At 33.2% G+C, this 20,097-nt stretch overlaps 1 protein-coding gene across 2 annotated transcripts in view; it reads right to left on the reverse strand.

The window, feature by feature from the left end:
* Positions 1-20,097, reverse strand: part of Vps13c (vacuolar protein sorting 13 homolog C) — a 171,100-nt gene that overhangs the window by 120,712 nt on the left and 30,291 nt on the right. For both annotated transcript variants that reach the window (XM_026384841.2, XM_026384843.2), the window contains exons 7-16: positions 18,638-18,697; positions 15,746-15,805; positions 14,851-14,931; positions 14,007-14,064; positions 12,303-12,430; positions 10,610-10,716; positions 9,734-9,905; positions 8,469-8,531; positions 7,395-7,521; positions 6,785-6,879 (exon numbers count right to left, since the gene is read on the reverse strand). In XM_026384841.2, coding sequence (XP_026240626.2) covers positions 6,785-6,879; positions 7,395-7,521; positions 8,469-8,531; positions 9,734-9,905; positions 10,610-10,716; positions 12,303-12,430; positions 14,007-14,064; positions 14,851-14,931; positions 15,746-15,805; positions 18,638-18,697 — 951 coding nt within the window. The remainder of the gene's footprint in view (positions 1-6,784; positions 6,880-7,394; positions 7,522-8,468; positions 8,532-9,733; positions 9,906-10,609; positions 10,717-12,302; positions 12,431-14,006; positions 14,065-14,850; positions 14,932-15,745; positions 15,806-18,637; positions 18,698-20,097) is intronic.

A 20,097-nucleotide genomic window follows, 5' to 3' on the forward strand; every position in this document is an offset into this window, starting at 1 on the left:
ATCTCGTGGCTATCAGAGGATAGCCGGTTTCCAACTCCTGCGCTCCACAACCGTGAGGGCTGGGTGATCAACAAACAAAGAGAGTGCCCAGTCGTTCAAGAGAGCTGGGCATCCAGGAAACTGCACGCCCAGAGTGTAGCTAGAGCTGTGGAGAAGTGCCCCAGTAAATAGGGCCTGGCTGGCAGGAGAAGCCAAGGGGCTAGAGACCAGGAGCAACACTAAGTAAAGCAACCGGGATTAGATAGACACCCCGGGTGCAGAGGGAGAGCTGCCTCACACGGATTGTTTCCTGCATCCTGAGGGCAGAGACTTAATCTAGAAAGCACAGCTCCACCTACTGGAAGAGAAGAAAATAGAACTCTAAGAGTGCATTTTTTTGTTAATTTTAATTTTAATTTTTTTCTTTTTTTCTCTTTCTTTCTCTTTCTTGATTTCTTCCTTCCCTTTCCCCTACCTTTCCTCCCAAGCATTACTACTTCTACTATGTGTAATTTACTAAATGCAAATAGGTGAATATTCTGAGGCTATCTATAGTGCTCCTAAGTTCTTAGCTACCCCCAAATACTCCTGTCTATTCTCCTGTGAATAAACCCCTTCATGAGAGCAATCCTCCAAAGAAGCTAAGACATACTAACCCCCATACCATCACATCTTCCAACCTAAACATAAAGTTCTAAGACCAAACCTCAGTTCTCTATATGCCATCAGAATCTGTATGCCTTTTATGAAACTAATGAATTTACTTTAAATTACAATTAAACCCCACATCTCTAGACATTGTCTCCCATCACAAAGGAGAGATCCCGGAGCTACACAAAACCAAAACAAATTTATAGGAGAAAATAATAACACAGCAGTCAAACAGAGCTGGAAAGAAACTTGAGAATCATGAAAAAACAATGAAGAAAAGGAACACAAACAATGCAGGACAGCTTAAATTTACAGGAGATGCTAGATGCATCTTTATTGTCAGATAAAGAATTCAAGACTTGATTCAGATGGTATGGAATCTTAAAGAGGACATTAGACAGCAAATGCAAACAATAAAAGATCACTTCAACAATGAATAACAAACAAATTCAAGAAGCAAAAGAACAACTCTACAGGGAGATAGAGGTTATAAAAAAATCAAACAGAAATCCTAGAAATGAAGGAAATTATAAACCAAATTAAAAATTCAAATGAGAGTATCACCAGTAGAGTAGACCAAGTAGAAGTCAGAACATCAGACAATGAAGACAAAATATATCATCTCAAAAAGAGTCTAGTCAACTCAGAAAGGCTGGTAAGAAACCATGAAAAAAACATCCAAGAGACATGGGATATCATAAAAAAAACAAACTTAAGAGTCAATGGGATAGAGGAAGGTAGAGAGGTCCAAATCAAAGTAAGTAATAAGCAATCTGTTAAATGAAATAATTTTATAAAACTTTCCAGACATGAAAAATGAAATGGAAGTCCAAATCCTAGAAGCCTACAGGATGCCGAATGTACAAAACCACAGGAGACCCATACCAAGACACATTATTATGAAGATATCCAATATACAGAACAAGGAGAGAATATTAAAGGCTACAAGAGAAAGGAGGTAAAATAATTAGGGGTAAACCAGTTAGATTAACGGCTGATTTTTCATCACAGACGCTGAAAGCGAGAAGATCCTGGAACAATGTATTTCAAATGCTGAAAGATATTGGGTGCCAACCAAGAATATTGTATCCAGCAAAACTGAGCTTCAAGTTTGACAATGAAATAAAAACCTTCCACGATAAACAAAAGGTAAAAGAATTTGCAGCCAGAAAAACAGCACTGCAAAGCATTTTGGGCAAAACACTACAGGAAGCGGAAACGAAAAACAACCAAAACCAACAGTGGGAAGTACCTCAGTAAATGGGAGGGGGGGACTAATTAAAGAGGAAAAACAAATCTAATTAAAAAATAATAAATAAATAAATAAACAAACATGACTGGAAGTACAAATCCTATATCAATAGTAACCCTAAACATTAATGGCTTAAACTCACCATAAGCGACATAGGCTAGTAACCTGGATTAAAAAAACAGATCCAATAATATGCTGCCTTCAGGCGACTCATCTGATAGGAAAAGACATACACAGGCTGAAGGTGAAAGGTTGGGAAAAATCATACCACTCACATGGACCTCAGAAGCAAGCAGGGGTGGCCATACTCAAATCAAATAAAACTGACTTCAAGCCTAAGTTAATCAAAAGGGATAAAGAAGGACACTATATACTGTTAAAGAAAACCATTCATCAACAAGACATAACAATCATCAATATATATGCCCCAAACAATGGTGCTGCTATATTCATAAAATAAACTCTCCTCAAGTTCAAGAGACAAATAGACCACAACACAATAATTATGGGTGACTTTAACACATATCTCTCACCACTGAACAGATCTTCAAACAAAAGTTGAATAAAGAAACTATAGAACTCAACAACACAATTAATAACCTAGACTTAACTGACATATATAGAATATATCAACCATCATTCAGCAGATATACTTTTTTCTCAGCAGCACATGGATCCTTCTCAAAAACAGACCATATATTATGCCATAGGGCAACTCTTAGAAATTATAAAGGAATAGAGATTATACCATGCATCTTATCCAATCATAATGGAATAAAACTGGAAATCAACGATAAAAGAAGGAAGAAAAAAATCCTACATCACTTGGAGAATGAACAATATGTTACTAAATGATCAACGGGTTACAGAAGACATCAAGGAGGAAATTAAAAAATTCTTAGAGATAAAGGAAAACACAGACACAACATATCGGAATCTATGGGACACAATGAAAGCAGTTCTAAGAGGAAAATTCATTGCCTGGAGTTCATTCCTCAAAAAAAAAAAAAAAAACAACAAATAAATTATCTCATACTTCATCTCAAAGCCCTAGAAAAAGAAGAGCAAAAAAACAGCAAATGCAGTAGTAGGCAAGAAATAATTAAAATCAGAGCTGAAATCAATGAAATCAAAATAAAAGAAACAATTGAAAAAATTGACAAAACTGAAAGTTGGTTCTTTGAAAAAATAAATAAGATCAACAGACCCTTAGCCATGCTAACGAAGAGAAGAGAGAGAACTCAAATTACTAGCATACAGGATTTAAAAAGGCAATATCACAACAGACACTATAGAAATACAGAAGATAATTAGAAATTATTTTGAAACCTTATACTCCAATAAAATACAAAATAGTGAAGGCATCTATAAATTACTTAAGTCATATGATCTTCCCAGATTGAGTCAGGAGGATATACACAACCTAAACAGACCAATGTCAATTGAGGAAAAAGAAGAAGCCATCAAAAAACTACCAACCAAGAAAAGCCCAGGACCAGATGGGTATACAGAAGAGTTCTAAAAAACCTTTAAAGAAGAACTAGTACCAATACTTTTCACGCTATTTCAGGAAATAGAAAAAGAGGGAGTACTTCCAAATTCATTCTACGAGGCCAACATCACCCTGATTCCTAAACCAGACAAAGACACTTCAAAGAAAGAAAACTACAGACCAATATTTATAATGAACATAGATGCAAAAATCCTCAATAAAACTCTGGCAAATCAGATACAAAAACATATCAAAAAGATCATGCACCATGATCAAGTAGGATTCACCACTGGGATGCAAGGCTGGTTCAATATACGGAAATCAATAAATGTAATTCACCACATCAATAGACTTAAAAGATAAGAACCATACGATCATCTTGATAGACACAGAAAAAGCATTCAACAAATACAGCATCCCTTTATATTCAAAACACTAGAAAAACTAGGGATAACAGAAACTTACCTCAACATTGTAAAAGCTATTTATGCTAAGCCTCAGGCTAGCATCATTCTAAACGGAGAAAAATTGAAGGCATTCCCTCTAAAATCTGGAACAAGACAGGGATGCCCTCTCTCATCACTTCTATTCAACATAGTTCTCGAAACACTGGCCAGAGCAATTAGACAGACGAAAGAAATTAAAGGCATAAAGATAGGAAAAGAAGAACTTATATTAGCACTATTTGCGTATGGCATAATCCTATACCTAGCAGACCCAAAAGGTTCTACCAAGAAACTTCTAAATCTAGTAAATGAATTCAGCAAAGTGGCAGGATATAAAATTAACACACATAAATCAAAGGCATTCCTGTATAACAGTGAGAAATCCTCTGAAATGGAAATGAGGACAACCACCCCATTCACTATATCCTCAAAAAAATTAAAATACTTGGGAATTAACCTAACAAAAGAGGTGAAAGACCTATACAACGAAAACTACAGAACCCTAAAGAGAGAAATAGAAGAAGACCTTAAAAGATGGAATGATACACCTTGTTCATGGATAGGCAGAATTAATATCATTAAAATGGCCATATTACCAAAAGTACTCTATAGGTTTAATGCAATGCAAATCAAAATCCCAATGGCATTCCTCACAGAAAAAGAAAGAGCAATCATGAAATTCATATGGAAAAATAAAATAAAAGACCCAGAATAGCTAAAACAATTCTAAGCAGGAAGAGTGAAACAGGTGGTATAGAGATACCAAATTTAAACTATACTACAGGTATATAACAAAAACAGCATGGTACTGGTACCAAAACAGGTAGGGAGACCAATGGTACAGAATAGAGGACACAGAGACCAATACACAGAACTACAACTACCTTATATTAGACAAAGGTGCTAAAAGCATGCGATGGAAAAAGGATAGCATCTTCAACAAACGGTGCTGGGAGAACTGGAAATCCATATGCAACAAAATGAAACTGAATCCCTTTATCTCACCATGCACAAAAGTTAACTCAAAATGGATCAGGAAGCTAGGAATCAAACCAGAGACCAATAGAAGAAAAAGTTGGCCCTAATCTCCATCTCGTGGGGTCAGGCTCCAAATTCCTTAATAGGACACCTTTAGCACAAGAGTTAAAATCAAGAATCAACAAATGGGACGTATTCAAACTAAAAAGTTTTCTCTCAGCAAGAGAAATAATAAGTGAGGTAAATAGGGAGCCTACATCCTGGGAACAAATTTTTACCCCTCACACTTCAGATAGAGTTCTAATCTCCAGAGTATACAAAGAACTCAAAAAGTTAAACAACTTTAAAACATATAACCCAAACAACAAATGGGCCAAGGATCTGAACAGACACTTCTCAGAGGAGGATATACAATCAATCAACAATTACATGAAAAAATGCTCACCATCTCTAGCAATCAGAGAAATGCAAATTAAAACCACTCTAGATACCATCTCACTCCAGTAAGATTGGCAGCCATTATGAAGTCAAACAATGACAAGTGCTGGCGAGGATGTGGGGAAAAAGATACACTTGTATATTGCTGGTGGAACTGCAAATTGGTACAGCCAATTTGGAAAGCAGTATGGAGATTCCTTGGAAAATTGGGAATGGAATCACCACTTGACCCAGCTATTCCCCTTTTCAGACTATACCCAAAATATCTAAAAACAGCATACTACAGGGACACAGCTACATCAATGTTCATAGCAGCACAATTCACAATAGCTAGACTGTGGAACCAACCTAGATGCCCTTCAATAGATAAATGGATAAAAAAAAAAATGTGGCATTTATACACAATGGAATATTACTCAGCATTTAAAAATAACAAGATCATGGCATTTGCAGGGAAATGGATGGCATTAGAGCAGATTATACTAAGTGAAGTTAGCCAATCCCTAAAAAACAAATGCCAAATGTCTTCTCTGATATAAGGGGGGATGACTCAAAACAGAGTAGGGAGGAAGAGCATGAGAAGAAGATTACCACTAAACAGGGAAGAGAGGTGGGAGGGAATGGGAGGGAGAAGGGGAATTGCACGGAAGATGGAAGGAGACCCTCATTGTTATACAAAATACATATATGATGGTGTGAGGGGAAAGAAAAAAATAGAGAAATGTGTCATAGTAGATTGGGTAGAGAGAAGAGAGGGGGGATGGGGAAGGCAGCAGAATACAACAGACACTAGTATTGCTGTATGTATATACGTGGCTGTATAACCAATGTGATCCTGCAATCTGTACACATGGAAAAATGAGAATTCATACCCCATTTGAATCAAATGTATGATATGTCAAGATCATTGTATAGTCTTGAGCAACTAATTTTTATAAATAAATAAATAAATAAATGGGGGGATGATCTCACAACAACAAAGCCAGACACAAAAGAATACGTATTTTATGAGGCCCTTTACAGAAAGATAAAAATGTTCAAAGTAAAATCATAGTGTTTATAGTAGAAAACAAAAAGACATCAAAGACGCAGTTACCATAAAAATCATGACAACCGTTATTGTTGAAGAAGCAACGATGGGAAGATGTAGGGGTGTCTATGATGGTGGCAATTTTGTAAATCTTGACACTAATAGTAATTACATACCTTTTCCCTTTCTAATCAATCAAATAAGCAGGAGTACATTCTGACTTTGAATATGCTGTATCTATACATATGTTATATATCACAATAAAAAAATTTTAAAGACTCAGTTTAACACTACAGAAAGGCATTTTTATCAGATTATTCTCCCATTCTATAGCAACTAAATCTAAAATTGAAGAGAGAATTTTAATTGATAAGGCCTGACCTGAAGAATTTAACAATTAAAGTAGAAATTAATAATGACATATTTTCATTAATTACTTAAAAAGCCAATAAATTACATAATTCAAGGTAATATAATAAAATGAAACAAAATACCTCTTAAGACACCTAACTAATTACCTGCTTAGGTAAAGTTAAGTTGTGGGTGCTGTCACTATAACCTATAGCAGTGAAGAGTTTATCTTTTTCCTCTGGAGTCATAAGGTCATCAATAGCTACAAAGAAATGATAATAATTTAAGAAATTAATTGCTTTAGTTTTCCAGATATAATCAAGAAGTCAAACCAAACTAATAAGTGTCCTGAAATCAACAGACTCAGATGCTACAAAAAAGTCAGCTAGGTAATTTCCTCTAGCATTCTACTTTGACTAAACAAAACAAAGATCTTGTATTTGTCTATTTACATTAAAAAGCAAAAAGATGCTGTTAAGAAAATTCAGTTCTTGTTTAAAGATTTTTAAATTCTCTAAAAATCTTGAAACTTATCATTAAACATTCATGTAAAAGGTAACTATGAATGCTAAATGTTGAGATCTCTAAATTTAAACATTATGTATCTAGTCTGCCTTATTTTCTTATAGTTTACTGTACAGAGCTGATCTTATTTGAAAGTATTTAAAAATAAAATTCAACAGGCTAAAGTGTAATGTGCATATTTTTTGTTGTTGTTGTTGTTTTGGTTTGGTGTTTTTTACTCGATTACAACAAATTACCTGACTTAGAACTTACTTTCAGGAATTAATGATTCTTCATCTTTTTTCTTAGACTCCTTTTTGCCCCAAAACCCACTAAACCAGCCTCCACGTTTCTCGCCTGTGTCAGATTTTTTCCTTAATTTTTGTCCTGACCGAATCACCTAAAAAAAAAAAATTAAAAATGGATTCAAGGATAAATTCCCTCTTCAGTTTCAGGTACATCAACAGTCAATTTTTTATCACAACATTAGAGTGAAACAGTCAAGAAAGTCAATTCCTTCTTAAACAATGCTCATGGGTATGATTAGGATAATTTACAGTCCCCCTATTAATTTCCATTCTATACCTATTGACAGCATTTTGACAAGGTTGCACTATATTAGCAATATAGTTAAAATTTCAAGTAAAATTTTTCTAAGGTAAAATTTTTTCTCTATAAAAAGACTCACAGGATACACAGAAAGATCTGAAGACCAATTACCTTCTGTGTGTAAAGTAATATTGTGATAATAAGCGTTTCTATTTTCTTCTGTTGATCTATATACTTTCTAACTTTTCTATGATGAGATGTATGAATATGTCATTTATTTTTAGTACCAAGAAAATCCAGAAATGACATGGGACAATGTACCAATTAATAAGCAACTATGAACCATTATAAACAGATCAATTCCAATTTGGGGAAGAAAGAGAACAAAGGAAAATAAAAGAGAAGAAATAATAGGGGCAAAAGGAGAAAAGAAGAAAGAAGGGAAAACAAAAGAAAAAATGAAAGCAATAGGTAATAAAAGGCCAAAGTAAGTAGATATGGGAAAAAAACTTGAAAGTCTACAAGTAAAAATGTTGGCAGGATGAAAAGTGACTTGTATTTACTTTGTTTTTGAGGTTTTTCAAAATTTTAGTTATAAACATTTTAAAGATTTCCCCCTTCATATTATTGATTTTTACCAGTACTCCCACTTAGTTTTTTCATGAGACTAAAGTAAGCAAAAAAAACTTTAATCTCTATTCCCATATGCATTCCCACTGCTTCCCATAAAACTTAGACTTCTTTATCCTAGGATGAAAGGAATGATATTAACATAAATCAACTAATAAAACTGATTACCTCAACTTGTGCTTGTTGCCTTGCTAAAATTATGTTAAAAACATCTAGAGTCTTCTCCAAGTCCTATAAGAGAAAGAGACAATTTCAAACAAAGAAAATACTCAACAGATGAAAAATTATTTTCTTCTTTGATTTTGAGGTTCATCTAGTCCGTTATTAGTACTTGTGATGCAATGAGAGTATAAATTGAAATGTACATGAGGTTTTTAAATTTTTTAATTTATACAATAACAGAAATGAATTTTCCAAGAAAGTAAGTCCTCATTACATACAGAATTTTTCTGTGGGACCACTGCAATTCATAGATATCCAAAAATGCACATGGAAACAAGATTATTTAAGGTGATTTGTTTTACTATTAACTTTATGATTCTTCCTTCTTACTCTCCCATACTGTATATTATTTTGTAACCATTGTACTAAAGGTATCATTATAAAACACAAAATTTAAGGATGCAAATTCTCCAAGTTAATAAGTAGACTAAGGGAGAAAATGATTTGCAGAATTTATATGAAAGTGTGTAGGTAAAATCTAACATCTAATAGATAACCTGTATTCCTGGTGATTCATGTATTTTTCTATTGTAATTCTTACAACTCTGTAGAACAGATATTATTTCCATTTTATGTACGAGAACACTGGACTTGAGAGGGTAAGAAATTTGTGTCCATGAGCAGAACACTGGATAAATATCCAAATACTTGACTTCAATCTCATGGTTTTTTTCCTAATATATCATATTAGTGACTGTCAAATATCTCAGAATAATAGGAATTCAATTCATTCTTCACATTATGAATCAGAGGCAGAAACTTCTATAATCTAAATCAGATGATATTAAGCAAATTATGTACTTGGAGTGTGTTTTCTTTTAATAGGGGGTAACTAAGACAACTCCTTTTTCATGGAGAAAAGGCTATTTTTTAGTAAGACTCAGAACTCTTAAGAAAGTTACTACCATCTGACTATGGCACTTTCACTAACAAACCAGACATAAATAGCTAATAAACATATAGTTAAATAGGTTTGATAATTATCTTCTAAGTATTATAATAAAAAACAGACACATTTCCTCATACTGGTTGCAATAATTTTATTTTACTTGTTATTAGAAGGGGGGATAGTTTAAAAGAATAAATACATTTTCTTATAAAATTCTCTCTCAAAGAGATGAGTTCTGTTCTTTTTAAAATTATATACTCATTAAAATTAATATTAAAGGGTGAGTTTTAAAATAACTCTCTCTACTATATGTAAACTATACCTGAATTTGTTTCTGTATTTCTTCTGATACTTTGGTCTGGGTTAGCTTGCTTCTGTAGACAGTTTTATAACTCTGAAGCAACTCCCTGTGTTTTTTTATGTTACTCCATGACCACATTCGTGTATATCTTCTTATGTGAACTTCAAGAACAGAATTAATTGCATATTTCCACCTGAAAATCAAAATTTATTAGTAGCCATTTAAAGTTTTAAGAAAGAGCAGAGAAACAGTTTCTCCCTTCTCTCTCCCCCTTATTTTTTCTCTCCTATCTTCCTACACTGTTAAAATTTTTGTTCTTCTTTACTATCTTTCACTAAGAGCTCAGTATAACAGTGCCAGTCCTCAATAAATTTTCAAATAGATTAAATTAAAAAACCCTCCAGGAAGGCAATATGGCAAAGCAAAATCATAAAGGCACAAAATGACATATACCATGGAAATCAGTACAGTCAGGTTCTGTGGAGTAACTTTTTGGTAAGCAACAGACCATATTAACCCTGGTGGTCCCACGATTGTTATCACCTAGAGACATCACAAGTGATTTAGTTCATGTAAAAGTACACTCCTGATAGTCACACAACAACAAAATCACTTAGGGTTGCATTTTTCACAATATATCCTAATGTTAAAGTACACATGACTGTATGCCAGCATGTTTATCATACTGAGTCCTTGTTGATGCCTAATAAGATTTTTTTGAAACACTGAAAGTCCTGAATGCTAAGTTAAAATTTGGAAATCTAGGAGCAAGAATACAAGAGGATGTGTTTAGGAAAAGATTAACAAAGACATCTCCTTCTATCTGTTCCTTTTTAAAAGTGGCTAGACTACATGGTTTTAAAGGTCTCTTAATTTAATAAACAAAATCTAACTTACCACTGTCGACTGTTGGTATGAAGTGGTAAATAAGGTTTGTATTTCCTGTAAGGGGCATTTCTAACCATATAATCCACTGACTCCAAAAGGTCAATCATACTTAAGTACTATTAAAACAAAAATAGAATTATATTTTTACATTGCACATATGAATAAAGACCAGATTTTATTCTATTTTTCAGTCTACCAAGATTCCAAAACAATGTTGCCAGGTAACTCAAAAATGCACTATATTGTCAAAAGTACACTATTATTGGAACATCTCTGTAATCCCAGTAGCTCCAGAGGCTGATGCAGGAGGATCACAAGTTCAAAGCCAGCCTCAGCATCTTAGCAAGACCCTAAGCAACTTAGAGAGACCCTGTCTCAAAATAAAAAATAAAAAAGGGCTGGGGATGAGGCTCAGTGGTTGAGCACCTCTGGGTTCAGCCTCTGATATCAAAATAAAATAATACACTATATTTAATAAAATTTAAGATAATATCATTTATACACTGTAACATAATTTTTAGACTTCACTACAAAAAAAGTGTTGCCGATTAAACTTTCACATCACCAACAATAAATATCCTACTTTTAGATATGTTAAAATGTAAAATATACTCAAAAATAATGAGATATTCTGCCTGTAACTACTAATATGAAATAATATTTTTAAAATAACGTGTTTTTCCATTGGTACATCATTTCAGTAATAGCCATGTAAGAGTTGATTTTCAAAATGCTTTAGAAAACTATTGAAAAGATAAAGCTATTTAATTGCCCATCTCACCCACTAATTCAGCAACACTGTGTGGATCCCACAAACAATTCACCTGAAGCGAAATACAGGCATAAGAGTGGATAACATGTCTTCAGGCTAGAGAAACATGCAAGTCTAGCTTCTTCCTCTCTCATTTTTCCTAATGCAATTCTAAGGATTACCTATAAATGTGACCCTTCAGTGCTTGAAATATGTCTAGTCTGAACTTAAATGTACTTAAAGTGTAAAATATATCATAGATTTTTAGACTTAAGGGGAGGGAAAGATATGACATCATCATAATTTTCTATGTTGATAACATTTTGAAATGATATTTTGGAAATGATAGGTTAAATAAGATGGATCATTAAAGTTAATTTCATAATTTTCTTTTTATTTTGCTAATATAACTACTAGAAAATCTAAAATTACAAAAGCAAACTTCATTGTATTTATTGGACAGCCCTGGGCTAAAATTGCCATTAGTGAAATCTCCAGTCTTCCTTTCAGTTTATTTTTTCAAGTGTGCTATCCAAACCCTCTGGGCATATAACCACACTTGGGAAACACATGGAGGAAAGAGTTGCCCTCATAGCTGTTCTAAAAATAAAGAAACAATATTTAATATAAACAGTGTCTGCTATTAAAAACTGTGAAGGAAAAAAACACATTAAAATGTTCTACCAACTGTGAATTAAATGGAAATAATGTCATTTCCATTGTCTAGTTTGATACAATTTCTAAGATTTAGGAAAAGATCAGATAAAGAAAAATATTTCTTAAATTTGAAGGTTTTTTTCCTTTAAAAAAATTTTTTTGAAGCTTCCAATCTCAACATAATGAACCACAAGAACCACCAGACAATTATAGAGAAAGAACAACTGCAAAGGATAAAAGCAATCAAGACTCAATAAGACTAATCAAAGCTAAAAGTGTCCCCTTGAATCTTACCTGGGGCTTAGTTAGTTCAATGGCAATATTTTGGACTTCTATGTTGCAATCCAGTTTGGGTGTTTTGAGTTCTATTTCTGCATAAGGATTCATGTAAAGTTTCGCAGAGGCAGATATTGGCTGGAAAACTTAAATCACATGGGAAGACTTAAATAAGATGTTTATATGCTCTTGCATAAAAATTACTGTAAATAATTATGAGAACTCTGAAATAAATAAACATACATATGTATATATAACAAAATCACTAGCAAAAATATTTACGCCCCTACTCATCTGCATACTACCAACTGCCAAGCTCTATGATTAAAGTAGAATCTGCAAAGAAATTGGAATCCTATATTTCTAGTTAAGAAATGTTCAAAACACAGCTAATCTGTATAAAATTAGGTTTCTCTTCCTTGCTATAAGATGTTTAATGACTTTATTATTCATTAAAAATACCAATATAGGGAAGGAAATAAAATGTAATTAAATAATCAGTGGCAGAATTTTGGAACAGAATCGTAAATAAAATCATCCCAGGAAAAATGTTACTCACCACTTCATGATTCTCAAAATGGTCATTACATATATAATCTTAGAGTTAACACAAGAAAATATTCTTGAATTGAGTAGTCATATAAAAAGGTATATTAAGGTAGATGATAGAGCAAAGTATGGTAATAAATTCTAACCGGACAGCCTTAAAACTATGTAAGTTGTGACCATGTATGATAATTACAATTTTCATCGTGTATAAACAACTTAACTAACAGGCTATTTATAAAAACCTAAGAATAAAGTTGTAGATTTTTCTGAACTAGTTCTTTTATTGATGAAACTAAATGTTCTCACAAACTTTCAGTACTTGAAAACATTTGTTATTAAATAGAGAAGTCTATAAACAGAGACTCTAAGTCCCAGCATCCAATGGCAATTAACTACAACAGAACCTGAAGAAAACAATAGTGAAGAGAATAATACGGAATATGAAAGGATATGAATACAAAAGCTGAGGGCAATCATAAAGGAGTACACTAAATAAGAGCAAACTGATAGCTTTAGAATGAAACTGAAATGGGGGGAAAAATTGGATACAGAAGTAAACAAGCAGGCAGGTTTCTCAGAGACCTATTTCTAAAATAAAAGTGAGGCTGCCAAGAAACAGAAAAAACTAGTTCACTTAAAACAATGTCTAGAGTGGTTGGTTTATTTTAACACCACAACAGTGATATGCTAGGGATTTCAAAAAATGTTTTTCACACTTCTGAGTTAGCGAAACAAATGAGTGGTATCCCATCGTCATTAAGAACCGTTTTTATTCACCACACTTAGAGAATGTAGGTTATTTTTCTGAATACCCAGACCTCAGAGGCTTTTAAAGAAGGAAAGGAGGAAAGGAAGCAAAAAAGATGGGTACAGAGTAAAACCCTAAAACAAAAATAATTCAGTTTTAAGCCAGGAAGAAAAAATGCTGGTCAAAGAAGGCTGGCTGCACAGAGTGAACTACAGCTACACTGCCCATCCCTCCCATTTTCCACTGGCATCCATATTATGGTCTAGGCCCAAATAATTAGTTGTAATCCAAATATGTTGTATCGTAACAGTAAGGTATAAAATTAACATGCTCTATTTGTCAAAGTAATTTTTTAAAAGGTATGTTAAAGTATTTAATTACATGTTTGTTCCTATAATATGAAATAAATTATAATCATTACTTACTATATTGATGGTTCCGGGGTATATTTCTACTGGTAAGAATTTCATTTTTCAACTGATCCTAAACAAAAAAATCTGAATTAAATGAAAAATAAAATGTACACATATGCAGTGACACATAACAGAAAACAATTTGGTTCTTACATGGGTATCTGATTCTTCTTTGTAACTATGAGTTTATGAGAAAAATACAAACATTATTTACAGGTATATTTTTTAGTATAAAGATAAAGAAGCAGATAATTTTTAAACATTCTAAATATCCAGAAACATCATAATACTATGTTCCTCTACATCTTTGGAAACAAATGCAAATACATTCAAAAGCAAATTATCTCTTTTATATCTTTAAGAGATAGAGCCTTGAAATTTACCAGTTCAGAAAATTTAACTGGTATTCCTTTCTCCCCTAAGTAAAGAAACATAATTAAGATTGGCTTAGCACACTGAAGCACTGAATTAATCTCTCACTTTTCAGGAAACCATCACAAATGCTAAAAATACTGGCCAAGGATATATGCTTTAGATCTGAAAGTTACCTTCTTTCTTATTAATATTCTTAATCATTCTCATATGAAATACCTCGATGTAACAGGAATACCATCAAAAGACCATAATGAAGTTTTAACCTTGATTCTCACATCACCATCTACTGAATGATTTTGCAAATACCCTCAAAATCAAAAGTGTTTTTTTGAAGACACATAGTGAATTTCAAAAAATGTTTTTCACATTTAGTGATGTACCAGTTAAACAAATGACTGGTATTCTGTCGTCACCAAGAACCTGTTTTATTAAACATACTTAGAGAATGTAGGTTATTTTTCCAGGAATGATTTGAAATTACCAAGATCTGCTCCCTTGATCCATGGTAAGACATGCAGCAGTTTACATTCCAGTAAGCACTAAGACTATCCAGCCGTATAAGCTATAAAACAAAAACGAAAGAGGTCAAAGCAACAAACAAAATGAAATCATAAATCAACATAAGATTATTCTCATGTTCACTACTCCAGAATTACCCAGCTGCAACTTTCAACTTTTAAAGGAAATAAAGTAATGCAAAAATGAGGCAAAATATATACATAGACTTTATTTGTAAGTTTACTATTTGCTAAATTGGACTTCCAAGAGCACAATTTCCAAGAGATTCAATTATCAAATATTTATTGGGAATTTAGCATTTAACAGACCTGATAAATATTTTACTTAAAAAGAAAGACATGATCCCTCCAGCAAATACCAATGGCTATTTCCAGAGGAGGATGCTGGAGGAGATTCCATGATTAACAAGATAGAAAAAGCTACGGATTAAATACAGATCCTTATTGGAGATACACAGTGTTATTAGCATATTTAAAGTACTATAAGTCTTGTAGTTTAAAACAAACTGAAATACACCTGTTTAATATGTTTAGCTTAGAACTTTAATAAGTAATAACAGGAGGATATTTTTTCTGTAACATCTCAGAATATCTCAATTACTTGTTGCTTCTTAAAATTCCACTGAGAAATATTTTATCCAGTTTCTTCACTTGTTAGGTGAAGAACCTAAACTTCAGAGTATGTAAACAATTATATTAGGTCATATAGTTAGTATGAAGCAGAGCCAAAACTAGACTCTAGGCTTAATTCACATCAATGGCAAATTCTGTTTCACCAAAGTTTCTTCAAGAAAATATATCAAGTACTTATAGCCAGGAAACTAAAAAGAAATGTACATTCTAATGATAATATAATACCTTGTATATAATTTTTTCTGCTTCATTTAATATGCATGGAGTCCAGTGTTCATTTGTAGTCTAAAAAAACACACACACAAAATAACTGTGAAATGTGATATGTCACACAACAATTTTCTATTATTTGTAAAGATTAGCAAAATAATGTAGGCATAAAAGACATCTATTAACAAATGTTACTAAAGTTAGGGGCTTCTTTATCTATTTACATAGCAAATCAAAAGGACAATGAAAAACAGAATTGAGGATGTTCTAATTTAATAAAGTTTATTCATTCAGAAAATAATTATTGGGCTACTATGTGCCTGAACTGTGGAAAGAACTGGATATGAATTAAAACAGAGAACTAGAACTAGTAAGAAGGTACACATTATTAAAAAAAAAAAAAAGTGACTGTAAAGTAGGAAGACAGTATGGAAATCAGCACAACCATGTTTCCAGAAGACACTGAAGGTGGCAAGGCCAATACTGACTTATTTAACAGCAGGGGCATTACTAATGAACTTGCTAACAATGGTTTCTGTGGAGGAGCAGCGGGAGAATCATTGGGAAGTGGGGAAAGAAGCTAGCACAAGTAGAAAACTCTCAAAAGGTCTGACTGCAGAGAAAGGGAAGGCAGTAGTTACACAGCTTGTGAGAGGTAAGGGATGGTTAAGACTTTTTATTGTGTCAGAAGACATCTGAATGTGTTTAAATGCTTACAAGAAGGAGTCTGAGGGGAGAGTCAGGGAGGGTAGGAGAGAGTGTTAGTTGAATACTCAGGAAATGTCCTGAGAGGGAGATTGATGCAAAGAAGGAGGAAGGAAAGAAGGAATAGATTCTTGAGGATAAGGGAGACGATGAGATCCTGAGAAGAGGTGGGAAGAATACTTTAGATTTTAAAAAGTTAGATTGTACTTGGAAAAATGGGGGAAAAGAAAGGCATGGATAAAAAGCAGGTAGAAGGTTTGCTGTTATTGTCATTATAATAATCACTTGTACTTGAAGTGGCTATTTCAAATAGTATTTGAAGCAGGAATTACCTTAGCCAAAAAAACTCTCACACACACACACACACACACACACACACACACACACACACCTATACTTGTATAAGCTATTTGGGGGGTGTATTCCACTTATACCACCCTCCAATACCAAGTATGAGTACATAATTCAATAGTAATTTGTCTAACCCAACTTTTCTCACATATTTAGATTACAGGTTTTATTCCTTTCAAATAATTTGATATTGATATTTTGATGTTAATGAAAGACAAAATAATTAGAAAATGTAGCAAGTGTTACACATAAAGTACCTCATTTAATCATCATAAAAACACTAAAAGGTAGGTACTACTGTATCATTAAATAAATGTAGCCTAGAAAGAGATCAACATATATATAACCAGTATAACAGTACGTTATAGGTCTTTTACAAAATGCAATGGGGAGCATAAAAAAAAGGAATGGTAAATTCTAAGAGAGAACAACAACAACAACAACAACAAAAACAGAATGAGAGAGACAAGAGAATACCTTATATACGCATTAAAACCTGAGTAGATTCACTAAGCAGACAAAGAGAATAAAACAGGCAAATAAAACAGTACAAAGAGCCTAAGCAAAGACGCAGAGAGCACAACAGCACACTCTATGGAAACTACACTCACACACTACTCTGTCCATTAGACTACTACAGGAAGTACATGTTATTTTGTACTTTTTATTTTGTCTGTTAGACACCTGAAGTTAAATACTGTTCTCACCTGTGGCCACTATTGTTAGACTAAGTTTTCTGGAACAATCACCACAGAACTCAGATTCTGGTCTTTTATGAGATATTACTGTATATTTCTATGCCTTATCAAAAGCTACTTCAAGTGCTTTTTGGATAAACAGTATCCGAAACACTAGCTTCCTGACTCCCTTTGTTTTGTTTCTCTCTTTTTCTTTGTTGCTCTTGCCTCAACATCAATCTGTACTTCTCTATATGCACATATAATTCATAAGGTTGCCACCTAATTCTGTCCTTGTGCTTCTCTGCCAGTTCACCACCTTTCCATTTTTCTTCCTCTCATGTCTTCCTGAAACGTTCTGCATTTAACCAATCATCAGGCAAACTGTGAACAGTATGATTTATTGCTCACTACCCTTAACTTTGAAAGTATTTAAGTGAACCACATTTTTCCTCCATAGAAAAACCTAATTTAGCTATATGTTCCTTCATTTATATGTCCCAAAACATGTTTTTCATCATTTAATTGCCTATAATGAAAAGAATGTCCATTCTTCATATGAATAACTCTCTACCCATAAGAACTTTAAGAGAAAAAGCAAACTGCATTATAAAATACTTTATCAAAATGAATAACTTTACATACAACCCCACATAACTCTCACACACACACACACACACACACACACACACACACACACACCTATACTTGTATAAGCTATTTGGGGGGTGTATTCCACTTATACCACCCTCCAATACCAAGTATGAGTACATAATTCAATAGTAATTTGTCTAACCCAACTTTTCTCACATATTTAGATTACAGGTTTTATTCCTTTCAAATAATTTGATATTGATATTTTGATGTTAATGAAAGACAAAATAATTAGAAAATGTAGCAACAGCATCACTAAAAATGTTAAACTTTTAGAAAGCTACAGCAAGATAACTCATAAAATTTTTAATATCTGGGCTGGGGTTGTGGCTCAGTGATAGAGTACATGTGAGGCACTGGGTTTGATTTTCAGCACCACACATACATACATACATACATACATAAAACAAAGATCCATCAACGGCTAGAATTTTTTTAATTATAACATCTATCTGTGGTAATATTTGATTCTAGGCAATTCAGCTTGTAACTCTGAAATAATAATTTACACGTTCCTTACCAATAGACTAAATTCTCCCAATGTGACACCAAATGAAAGAGGCCGCTCTGGATCAGTGACCTACCAAAGAAAAGGGACACTTAAATATACCGATGGTGAGGACAAATCCATGCTCTACCCTTTACAATAGTCAGCAGAAGGAACTGTTTACAAACAAGTCATACAATCCAACTGTACGTGTGGAAAAGAAAGGAGAGGAAAGAATAATATGGGTGGCATTATCAATATTTTATAGGTACAATACTAAAATAGTATTCTCCAGTGGAGGTCTTTTTCTTACAAAAAATAAGAGGATACAGTAACTATGACTAAAGAGACTCTTCTCTAGATAGCTGAAAGAGGACAGTCCTTCTATCTCATTAAAGATGTCCTTCATACATAAAACAAGGTGCTACAGATAACACTGCCTCTAAATAATTTTTAAAACATTTAAGATGTTCACACTTGGAAATGTGAACTGTCTTTTTAAACCTTTAATTTCTGGAAATTTCAAAAATGTTTTATTACGAAAAACTCTTAGATTGTAATATTTAATTTCCTCAATCACTTCACCCAAAACCTACCAATGTGAAGCTGCTGTTGTTTCTGATCTTCAGTACCATGGCTTTGTTTATACATACTACTTAAACTACCACAGTGTGTCCAGCTTACTGCCTGAGCCATCCCAAAGATGCTCAAGCCATAGAACTATCTGCTTCTGACAGAAATTTGGAAAAGTAGGGTGAGAGGAAGAATAGCTTTCTAAACTATCCACCTGGGGCTCAAATTTTGTCACATGGACCTTTGTCAAAGAGGATGTGTGCACATACACACTGGCTTAAGGAAAAAGGACTACAGCTTTATGAGCCTGATTTTGTCATTAATATCAGATCTCTGGATTTGTAGCAAACCATTTTCCTTTTTTCCTACACTCATCTTTACACCAAAAGATGACTGGTTCAAAACAACTTGCTGCAATTTTAGAAGGAACTTTAACAAATCCCAACTCCACAGTTGCTAATATACTACCTAAAAATTACAGCAATTAGGGGCTGGGATTGTGGCTCAAAGGTAGAGAGCTTGCCTTGCATGTGTGAGGCACTAGGTTTGATCCTCAGCACCACATAAAAATAAATAAATAAAATAAAGGTATAAAAAAATTACAGCAATTATTTAATGAGCATCTTTATGATAAATTATTTTATTTTTCCCATGTCTTACATTCTATATTTCTCATAGCCTTCTAGATACAATAATTAAGGTGATCACATTGAAAGAAAGAAAATACAAGAATCATTTTTTCTAATTTCATTACTTTTAAATTATTTTAATACATTTGGTCACTGACAGCAATTTAAATGATTGATGATACTTATCCCACTCTTGTGCATCTCTATTTTTTAATTAAATAGAAAGAAATAATGTACCTTTCTAATTGTATTTAGTCAGGAGACAGCTCAGTTTAGATTCAAATTAATGTT

The sequence above is a fragment of the Urocitellus parryii genome, chromosome 6, assembly GCF_045843805.1.
Source record: "Urocitellus parryii isolate mUroPar1 chromosome 6, mUroPar1.hap1, whole genome shotgun sequence".
NCBI classification, from domain to species: Eukaryota; Metazoa; Chordata; class Mammalia; order Rodentia; family Sciuridae; genus Urocitellus; species Urocitellus parryii.